Source organism: Scatophagus argus, chromosome 9 (assembly GCF_020382885.2).
Source record: "Scatophagus argus isolate fScaArg1 chromosome 9, fScaArg1.pri, whole genome shotgun sequence".
NCBI lineage: Eukaryota > Metazoa > Chordata > Actinopteri > Scatophagidae > Scatophagus > Scatophagus argus.
In genome coordinates this window covers 18,176,582-18,188,110 of record NC_058501.1, presented here as the reverse complement: position 1 = coordinate 18,188,110, position 11,529 = coordinate 18,176,582, and the positions used below count along the sequence as shown (strand labels likewise).

At 41.1% G+C, this 11,529-nt stretch overlaps 1 protein-coding gene and 1 long non-coding RNA gene across 2 annotated transcripts; both read right to left on the bottom strand.

Moving 5' to 3' along the window:
• Window positions 1-4,769: 4,769 nt before the first annotated feature.
• Window positions 4,770-7,538, bottom strand: LOC124065226. Its single transcript, XR_006844377.1, has 2 exons — window positions 6,977-7,538; window positions 4,770-5,886 (listed from the first exon to the last, which is right to left on the bottom strand). It is a non-coding gene; the product is annotated as an uncharacterized LOC124065226 (long non-coding RNA).
• Window positions 7,539-8,461: 923 nt separating this feature from the next.
• On the bottom strand, window positions 8,462-10,841 carry LOC124065492 (gastrula zinc finger protein XlCGF57.1). Its single transcript, XM_046400940.1, has 2 exons — window positions 10,487-10,841; window positions 8,462-10,009 (listed from the first exon to the last, which is right to left on the bottom strand). The coding sequence occupies exons 1-2, from the start codon at window positions 10,839-10,841 to the stop codon at window positions 8,625-8,627; spliced, it is 1,740 nt and encodes a 579-aa protein (XP_046256896.1). The 3' UTR covers window positions 8,462-8,624.
• Between the last annotated feature and the right edge of the window lie 688 nt (window positions 10,842-11,529).

Below are 11,529 nucleotides of genomic sequence, written 5' to 3'. Positions count from 1 at the left end.
AAACAGACAGAGGGGGCAAGAGGTTACAGTGGGATGAGAGAAGGAGGGAGGCCATGGTCAAGAGATCCACTCCAGGAGTCACCCTGATAGCAGCTGGCTTAGTCGAGAACACATTAGTCCTGAACGGCACAGTTTTTCTACGCTAGCATTAGAGGTGGTTGAGGGAGAGAGAAATCTTCCTTACCTCCTGACCAACCTGTCAATGTGGTGATACTAATAGGGAATAAACAGCGTCTTACCATGCCTTTTGTGTGTAACTCGGCAGCCCACTCTAAGCACTCAATGCAACACAATTTAATGGCGTTTTTTTTCCCTCTCCTTCCTTTGTGCGAGCCATGCTTTTAGGCACATTTGGACTTGAGAGGGAGAGAATGTAAGAGCCGCTACCAGCTGCAGCTTACCAAAGGCCCACAAAATACCCAGTTTCATCTACACCCACGCACACCAGTGTGTTGCGGGGAGTCAAACGGTGTGTTTTGACCCGTGTGTTGACCCATTCATGAATAAGAGGAGTGGATGTGGGCCTGCCGGAGCCCAAAGGGACAGGCCAAGAGCCGCTGCAAAGCCCTGCAGAGCCACCATCTCTTCCCACACACTGACCTCTGAGGCCAGCCAACACCAAAACCACCGTAGCGTGACGACACCAGTGACACCCAGCGCCAACGCACACAATGTGTTCCTCTGCCAAATTGACAAAATATAGACAGTAAATACAAGGAAAATTGGATAGCTCAAATTACATCACAAAAAGAAAATCCCCTCTACTGGACTTTTATAAGATTCGATATGGGGTAATTTAATTCTCAGACTGCAACCTAAAAACACTACCAACTGTCTGTCAAAGGGGGCAGATTGAAAAATGCTTTTGCCATTTAGTTTTGGGACATGGGAGGATAAATAAATGCAGGGTTTTATGTTTTTATTGGTGGATGATTTGCAGTCAACTCTCAGCCACTGGAGTGTATCTACATCTGTCCTGATTAGACGTAATGTCACAGTATACATTCATATCATGTAGCTGTACGTCAGAATCAAAGGAAGAGAGTGAACACGAAGAGAGAAAATAGGAGCAGGAGAGGAAGGGTAGAATGCTGAAAAGAGTAAAGGAAAGCATCATGCCATAATGATCTGAATATTAGAGAAAATTGGACATGGGAAAGGAGAAAATTGGATATGGGAAAGATTTCTGAGGAGAAGAGAAAAGCCCCGAATGCATCAAATGTGGAAACAATGACGGGTATCAAAACGGATGAAACAAATGTAGGTCCCCTCTGGATAAATCACTGCTGTAAAATATCCTTTAGGAGGTTCTAAAAGCCATAGTCAGCAGACAAATGACAGGGTCAGAGGTCTCAGACAGGGAGCACTATCAGCTGGAACAACACTGTTTATGATGGAGGAGGACGTATGATGTTGCTTTACAACAGGACATAAAAAAATACTTTCTATATGCAATACTGACCACAGGCTTATTCCACACCACAGTTCCAACAAATTGTCCAAACTTCTGAGTGAGAGACATTTTCTGAAGCTCACCTATTCCCCGAAGCATCCTTTCTACAGCTATCCATTTCCCCCTGGTGCCTCAAGAGAGGAACTGCTGCTGGTTCACTGCGGCCTTTTAGGAAAAATTCATTGGCCGACTCATCCGCTCTAAAGCTGATGTGGGCCTCAAACTGTGATGTATCCGGCTTTCACCCGCCAGACGATGACACACAAACATCACGCAGAAAGAGTAAACAGTAACACCTTTATTTGTCAGGATGTATTCTCTGCCACTCTGTCTTTGTATACTGCAGTGTGTCCGCCACCCCCCCAAACACACTCACACCCTCCACCCGTCTCAACCTCCGGATCATATTTGTCCATCTGCCTGCCACGCCGATGGTACATTCCAAAAACGGCTGCTGTGCAATCTATCTCAATTTTCCAAATCTATTAACTTTCTTTGTGTGGCCTGCCTCTCCTCGAGCCCGATCTTTAAAAACCGTGGTTGTTCAACAATTATGATAACTGCAACAGGGGGAATTAGAGAATCCACCCATTCATCTCTCTGCCCCTCCTCCGCACAGACATGACGCGGCTAAATGAAAAATGGACACGCTTTAAGAAGTATTGATTCCAGCTTTAAACAAAGGTACAGTCAATATTATTTACTACTAAATATATCTTTGTTATCTGTGCTGGAGTCGTAGTTACTGCTCTGTCCTCGTAATTGCGGACATAAAAATAATAGACCAATTCCCACTGAATTGACCAAGACAGGTTTGGTTGCGGCTCTTGTCCTAGTGATGCATATCCTGGGTGTAAATAAATGTGTGAGAAAGGTTTTCCTCTGATGACCTCCCGACTGGAGGTAGATATTTAGTTTGATCCAAGCAGGAAATAAAAAACACATTTCAGAGGTAATATGAAACACGAAAAAGGCCATTCATCTTTCCATTATTATTTTTCATGTATTTTAGAAATTGTTTTCCTCCTCTGATGTTTTGTCATATACATATAGTTTTTGATTTTTTTTGGAAGCGGTTTGTTTTTCTTTCCTAAGCCCCCTGGGGTTTCTTTTCTGTGAGGAAAATACATTTTTGTTTCATTTTTTTGGTCAATAGTTTATTATTTTTTGTGTGCCAAACTTCTTCCTGGCAAAATAGGCCTTTGAGCTTCTTATGCTGGTCTGTTGTTCATCTTTTTGTACAGTTTTTGACACACTCAGACAAATGCAATAAGTATATTAAGTATCATTTATTAACAGTTTTTTGAATGCATTTTTCTAGAGCTAAAATGGAGTAAAAGGTCATGTACCTGCAACTAAAACATGTTTCACGTCCACATATGACAGAAACTGCAGTCTATTCATGACATATCTTCATGCACTTTGTGTACCTTCTGTATCTGCATGTGGACCACGTGCAGTCCATCCAGCTTTGGTACAACTTGTGATGGACGTTCTAGTGGTTTATTTTAACTTATCTATATGTATCAACTTCTGTTCCTGGTCAGAGGAGAAGGATGCTGCATCAAAGAGTGTAAAAAAGCACTGCACTGCAGCTAACATCAGGATTAAAGATGTAATACTTTATTGCCATATTGACAACACTGATTCGAATTTATCTTAGTGGGCTCACTCAAACAAACACAGAAAAAGACAGAAACAGTAAAACAACTCACTCATAAAGCATGTAACACATTAAATAATTGTAAGACTGGAAATTGTAATATGCTACCCCTACAATAATCATAAAAGGTAAAATAAAATCCAAACATGTAGGACAACACTACCAATTGTAAGCAAATTAGCATCAACATCAAATGACTCACTTAACTAGATGAAGTGCTTTAAGAACAAGTATTTATTATTATTGCACAATTATTTAACCAGCCTGGTGGCCTGCCTTGCTGTGTTGAGTGTTAAGGGGGCCAACAGCTTCAGGTTATGTGTTCTTCTAGTACCTGGGCCTTATGATCTTAATGCTCAATGTTTTGTGAGAAGAAAGGAAATTAAAAAGGTTAGTAGCCAGGTGAGAGGGATCCTTAACAACATTAAGCCCTTCTTTTGTAATCTAATCTCTTACAGATTTTTGCAAAGGGTGGTAGATCACAACCCATAATTTTGGACGTAGTAACTGCACCACATCATCCCTGGATACCATATTTTTTAGTCATAATAAAGAGAACAATGAGAATAGTGGTGTTACTGCACCATTTCAAGGTGGAAGAGATTATCACTTCCAAAAATTCATAGCCGTCTAGTTGCATTTCATTGTTCTTGTAGCATCTTGATAGTCAAATTACGACACACGACATCTAAATGCAAAGATGTCGGTTCACCTCAATCTGTCCAATAAGACAAAAAAGGTCAACAAAGTATCTTAAATTATATATATACACACACTATATAGACAAAACTATCCAGGCAGTCTTCATGGGGCTGTTTTTCAGGGGTTCAGCTCGACCTCTTACTTCCAGTGAAGTGAAATCTTAATGCTTCAGCATACCAAGACATTTTGGACAATGCTATGCTGCCAACTTTGTGGCAACAGATTGGGAAAGGCCCTTTTCTATTCCAGCATGACTGTGCCCCAGTGCACAAAGCAAAGTCTATAAAGACATGGTTGGATGAGTTTGGTGTGGCCCACACAGAGCCCTGACCAGGTCTTTTCGTCCGACATCAGTGACAGACAAATTTTAAAAGGCAGATAATAACTATAATATATGATAAAAGAGGGAGGTAGAGAATACATAATCTGTCCATATGCACACACTTAGAGCCGTGTCAAAATTTTTTATTTTCCTTTCATGCCTGTTTTTCTGGCTTCTGGCGTCTTTCTGTTTCATTGTAGTTCTTTACACGACACAAACAGCTAACTGCACTCACATAAAAACAATTTTATTAGTAGTATAAAATACTGAACATTCTTGCTATTTCTTATTATTGAACATACTGAATCTCCACTGTAGTTTGTTCAGGCCAACTTTTAAGGACACACACCACAATCCGACATGTCTGTCCACTAAACAGATTAACCTGAGATCTTGTGTAATTGTGCGTGGTTTAGTGGTGATGAAACACAGTTGTAGACAAGGGACTTTTGTGAGAAGTATTGAACAGTATTGATGGTGACCAACAGTCTGTATAAATTCTCTGTGGTCAGCAGCAGGCTACTGCATGTGTCTAGTGGACATGCAGGGTGTATCTGAAATTTTATAGTTTTGGGTATGGAAAGATGATTATTTGCCACAGCAGCACGTAATCAAAAAATAAGAAACTGCTTTTAAACAAGTCAGTGACTGGCTTTTTATTGACTTAGAACTGATTTGGTCAAAGAACAAGACAGCAAACTGATAAAAAAACAAAATGTTGTTTTAAATTTAGTTACCAAGTATTGAATTACTTAGGATTTGAAGTAAAGAAGACATCAATGTACGGTTCAATAACCAATGAAAACTGTTAACAATTACACCCTCAAAATAAATCTGTACTGGTCTGAGAAAAAAAACAAAACAATCTTCTACTGAGTAAGAAGTAAGCTAAAAAAATTCTTGACTGAAGCAGCTAGCGGCACTGAGGAAGATAAGTCAAAGATTAGATGTGAGGTGGCTTACTTGTGTTGCTTTCCAGTGCCTCAGCTTATGGTATCTCCTCACAGTGTCCAGTTAAGCGTGGCTCCATCTCTCTCTTAACAAATGCCTCCAGGCCTTCAAATTCCCAATTCCCAAACTTTGTTACATGGCAGATTTCACGTGTCTCAGGGTCTGCTGGCTCCTCTTTGACTTGTTTACAGTTAACATCATTCCAGCTCACTCCCTCCTGTTCATTTTTCAACCCTTCTTTAATTTGCGTAGTCCAGTTTTTCCAGCATCCTTGTCCTGTTACTGCAGACCTGATCATGTTAATGAGGGGGTGTCCATCCTCAGGCTGTGTTCTTTTGTCCCCTTTTGGTGCATTTCGTTTATTTTTCAAGGGAATTCATCTCTCAATTTCTAATGCTTTCTTTTCAGGACATCCTCATGCTCTTTTTACAGACTCGATCATTTTTTAAATAGTTGTAAATTGTTAATAACTGGGCTGGTATTCTTTCTGTACTCTTTATCTTTTTGATACAATTAATGTTGTTTTTCAGGAGACATCACTCCACAGTAACGCTTTAATTTTAATGTAATTTGGTTCTGTCCTCTTCTCTTTTTGGTAGTTTCACCTGTGGGATGATCACCTGGTGTAGTTTCAGACTTTTAAGGATGAGTTGGTTACCCTTTAAATAAGTGGATCTTCATCTTACCGGAGTCGTCTCCCCAGTCTGTGCAGTTGTTTTGAGAATGTGGAAGTCCTGTCGTGGCAGACTGGGCCACCTTACCTGCTGCTCGCCTCTCCAGTGTAGCAGATGTAATCTATAGATAAAGAAGACACAAGCTAATACAAATAACTTGCCAAAACACAAACTGCTATGCAAATAGAAAAGCAAAGTGAATAGTGATATTTTATGTTGCCCATTTCTCAGCAAATTTACATTAAATTACATTACATATTAGCATAATTTTAGCAGAGTCTGTCGACATATTATCTGACATTAAAATGTCAAGTAAACTTTTACTTTGCCCACTATGCGGTTGACTAATGTTATATTTAAACACACAGAGGGTGTTGTTGTGTCATTATCTAAGCGAAATGTTGTTTGGGAATAAAAATCAGCCTCTTAAACTGGACTGCTACTGTATGTATGTCCTCACATTGTCTCCTCCTCGATGTGTCTTGCAAAAATGCCACTAGAGGTCTCTGTACCTGAGGTTTAATCTTTGTCTTGCTTCATGCTTTGCTTTGGAGGCCACAGAATTTTGTACTTTTGCTGAGATACTTTTAATGTTTCTGCAAGACAATGTCTCCATGCATGCAGTTATGAAAACCACTCTCCTATAAGTAGGAGAACTAAATGTACTGTATGAGATACAATACATTTAGTTCCTCAGTTCATGTAAATACAGAGAGAAGGTTATTTATATGACAAACTGAAAAAGACAATTATTGTGTGCCCACATACTGCACAGACATGTTTGTCAGTAAAACAGGTGAAGTATATATGCTACTGAACGTCGTTCCTGTGGAACACAGAGAGCAGCTGAAAACTGGAGTCAAATCCCTTGTACGTGTTCACATACACGATCACATACACATAAAGCCGATTCTGATAATGTGACTTGTGGATTTATTTCCCCCTAATGATTTGCAAATGAAGTTCCGTGTGGGCTGCCGGAGAAGGTTCAAATTTAAGTGACATTTACGAAGGAGCAAATAGTTTTGAAAGTAAGATAATGGTCTTTAGAAAAATCAGGTTAAGTTTAGGCCTATGTTTAAGAATTAAAGTTGTTGCATGATGTACTCACCCCCGTATGCTATGAAACAGTAAACTGTAAAGTGGAAAAAAAAAACAAAAAGAAACGCTGAAACGACATCTATAGGAAGATATGAGAAAAGTCAACTTACTTGAACCTTTCTGGTGTTCCTTGAATCGAGTACGTGAGGCGAAGTTTAAGCTAACTTCACGCAGCTCCGCTTCAAATGGCCGCTTCTCTTCAGCCTGGTTCTCACGGCTTAATGACACAAGAACGGCGCTAGCATCTGAGGTTTGTTTGTTAGCTAACTTGTGTTCATACTGCGTCAGTTATTAGTGACATTATGGGCAATCCTTCTTGCGTCTGCCAGTTTATAAATATTTAAACATGCCTGAACCAAAAACTCGGACATTTTCACATCATGAAAAACTTTTCATTTGAAGAGCGGCTAATTGTTTGTCTGACTGTGTCGACGCGAAATGCGTGAGTGACAACTTTTCACTTGCGCGCTCAACACGCTAAAAGTAAGGACGGGCATGTTTTTGTTTTATGTCTCTCCCCGGCGGGCGGAGCTTTGCTACATTGAATGTAATGATCGATTTTGGGACTTAGTTTTTACTTCTGATACTTCAAGACCACAGCAATTGCACTCTTGTGACTTTTGGGATATGCCAAACATATTTTATCCGTTTTAAAGAATATGGAGGGAGTCCCTTATACAGTGATTCAACGACTTACTGTTGAGTCGATCTCAAAGGTGTAAAACTACTGTACCCCGGTACAGTTACTCCTATAACAGGAAAAAGTAAACATTTGTTTAATGGAAATGTGAAACAAACATCACCCGTTATTTGATGACTGTTGCATGAATTAAAAATGAACAGCATTAACAGTTTTTTGGTGAAATGGGGACATCGTTATTGTGGACATTTTACACTTGTGGGCAAATGTTTCAAATAATTTGTGTACTTCCAATGACTTAACACACTAACTTTAAACACAGCATTCATGCTTTCATCAAATAATTTATTAAATGATTACAAATAATACAGCTTTGATGTGAGGGGAAAACAATTCATTATCTTAATGCCCCACTAAACACCAACTCCTCGAGCTTGCATTGTAATAGTGTCTTTGCCAAACCAGATCGGAGCAACTCAAAAACTATACAAGGGCTGATATAATGCTTCATAAAAGTCTCATGCAGTGCGATTTGTGTTTAATTCCTTTTTTGCGAATAAGTTAAGACCGTCATTTGAAACAATACGTTTACAGAAAGTTCATATAAATAATTACATACAGATGAGTTCTGACTTTGATTACCACTTTACCGTATTTTCCGGACTATAAGCCGCTACTTTTTTCCCACGCCTTCAACTCTGCGGCCTAATCAACGATGCGGCTATAGATTTTTACGGGTTAACGTCCCGGTGATGCGAAGAGGAAGACGCTAGTTTTAAGCGTAACTTTTAACAGTCATTTTGCGTGTCATGCACATAACGCCATCATGGAAAACACTCATAAAAATGCATATGATGCATCTTTTAAGTTAAAAGCAATCGAACTGGCTGTCCAAGAAGGAAATAGAGCTGCTGCACGTAAGCTTGGCGTAAATGAATCAATGGTGAGACGTTGGAGACGGCAGCGTGAAGAACTGACGCAATGCAAAAAGACGACAAAAGCTTTCAGAGGTAATTTCAGAGGTTAATTTGGTGGGTTCGGCTTATACTCAGGTGCGTTCTATAGTCCAGAAAATACGGTAAATCAGCTTAGCTTGTTTACAATCCTCCAATGAGAGCTCAGCGACATTTAGCCACATGCCCAGAAAGATGGTGAGATCGAGCAAACCTGCGGAGGCAGTTGGGGCAGGAATATGGCTTCTCCCCTGTGTGAGTTAACATATGAGTTTTCAAATGGCCTGACAAACGAAAGCTTTTTCCACATTCTTGACACGTGTAGGGACGCAGGTTAGTGTGACTCCTCCTGTGCTTACCGAGATCACCAGAGGAGGTGTAGCAGCGGTGGCAGTCTGGACATTCAAAGGGCTTTTCCCCAGAGTGAATCCTCTTATGCTTCACCAGGTCGCCAGACTGAGTGAAACTCTTGTCGCATTCATTACATTTGTAAGGTCTCTCCCCAGTGTGGGTGCGTTGGTGGTTTCGCAGATGTGAAAGCCGAATGAACCTGTTGCCGCAGACTGTGCAGTGGTAAGGCCTTTCTCCGGTGTGAGTCCGCAGGTGTATTTTCAAAGACCCAAGATCTCCGATCTTCAGCCCGCAGTCCCCACACTGATGGGCTTTCTCATTGCTGTGGATTCTGGAGTGAACCCTCAGGTTTCTTGGGGTGTTAAAGTTCTTTCCACATACATTGCAATGGAACGGTTTCTCACTGGAATGCGTCCTCAGGTGCAGAACCAGACTTGACTTGAATCCAAACTCCTTTCCACATTCAGAGCAAGAATATTCCTTCTTTCCAGAGTGTGTGGTTAAGTGACTCTTGAGGTGATGCGCTCTTATAAAGGCTTTCCCACACACCTGACATTTGTGTGGCTTCTCCCCCGTGTGTATTTTCATGTGTTGCCGCCAACCGCTGCGCTCCACGAACCTCCTGCCACAATCCTTGCAGACAAACGGACGGTCACCTGTGTGTGTGCGCATGTGATCCTCCAGGCTTTGAGGTGTGCATAGCTTCTTGCCACATTCTGGACACTGCACACCGGTGTCCAGACAGATCGGCTTGTCCTCGGGTTCTGTGTTACCTGGTTCATGACACAAATGAGGCCCTTGACCCCAGGTAGCTTTGAAACTCTTCCCACAGTCCGCACAGCTGAGATGTCCTCCTCTGGTAACCACAGACATGTTGTGCCATCGCTGACAGTGGTTCTTCAGATTTTTCAGGTACTGGAAGCTGCGTGCACAGGTTGGACATGGGTGGAGCCTGCGGGGAGGGGCGGAAGGGTGGGCTTCACGTACATGGACCCTAAGGTGTACTTTGGACTTAAAGGTGCTGCTGCAGACAGTGCAGGTGTGTTTAGTAATGAGGTTTAGTGTGCGGCTTGAGAGGCATTTTTTCAGCTTGGCAAGATACTGCTTCTGATGCACCCACTTGATGTGCTTCTCCAAGAAGTCCAAGTCAGTGAAGGAGACATTGCAGTGTGGACATGGAAAGAACTCAGATGACGCCTCTAAGTAGGAGAGGAAGACACACACACACACACAGAGAAAGCAGAATTTATGATTTACACTTCCCAGTTGCACTGACAATCTAAAATGTACTGATTATGAGAAACAAAGTAAGGTTGTTTAAGATGGTAGAAATACACTTGGGACTGAGATAACAGGTAACGTGTTTCAATTGTGCCTTTTTTTAAAAAAAACAAAAAAAACAAAAACAAAACATGATAGTTTAACTCTGTTAAACTATTAAATATTTAAAAAAAAATTAAGGTTGATACTTTTAGGAACAATAAAGTTACTAAAACTACAAGTTGTGAGCTCCACACATGGCACAATACTGGCCATGTGTGGAGCTCACAACAACATGCTTTTTAAAACCTGCCATGGAATAGTACATATAAAAAGAATCAGCAAATAAACACAAATAGCAAAAAGCAAAAAAATACCCAAGAACTCTGTGTTTTTCATAGACTACTGCCTCCTACCTGTGCAGACCTCCTCTCTCCCCTCTGCCTCCTCTTTTATCCATGACTCTGACTCCTCCTTGACAGCAGCTTCATTGAATTCATGTTCTGGCTGTTGGTCGGAGTCACACTCCTCCTTGATCAGGCTGTCAGGCTTAGTGTCTGAGCAGCTTGATGGGTCCCCACTGTGCTCCTCACTGATCTCGTGCGAATACGGTTCCTCCTTGATTTGGATGTTAAAACCGTCACCATGAATGTGAACCTCACGAGAGCCTCCCTCTTCAGTTTCAGTTTTAACTATGACTGCATCGTGTCGTTCCTCCCCTCTCTTGACTTTGTTTAGCAAAGACTTCTTCTTCGTAGAGTTCATCTTCATGCTGGCACCATTAAGATTTCGTCCCTGTTGTGTCCTGTGGACCAGAGCAGGACATTACGGAAGTGAATATCTTGGACAGTGAAAGGCAGCTACATTCAAGTGAAAGTAAGCAATATAAAAACATAATCAAGCGGTAATCTTATCCATTTTGGCCTTCTCTCTATGTTATCTAGCGTTAGCATCACAGCTACGCTACATCAACGGCAGCATTAGCCTAGCAGCGGTGCTAGCACCGTCGCTCATTTACAGCGGTTTCAATGTCGTCATGCATCTGTCAGTGACACTCGCATTTTACCTGCCACAAAGAAAAGACTCACCCCTGAAAATTACGCAATTCAGCCAAAGATACTTCACATAAGGTAACGTTTCCTAGCTGGCTACATTAGTGTGCGTTAATAATAACACAGGAAGACCAGCTCACTTCCGCTGGTTCTGGCCAATCAGCTCTGACCACTGATGGTCAGGTCACAGCCCACATAACGGTCAAAGTGACAGCCATAACACGCCGGTATCTTCAGACAACCATAAAACCATAAAACTAGCAGATTTTTAGTGACGTATGAACATTTCATTCCCCTTCTTTCTTAGAGCTCATGTGCTGCGTGCTACAGTCCAAATTTAATACATTTATTAATATTTTACTTCAGAATAACTGAATAGAGATATTATTTGATTGTAAATTATTTGT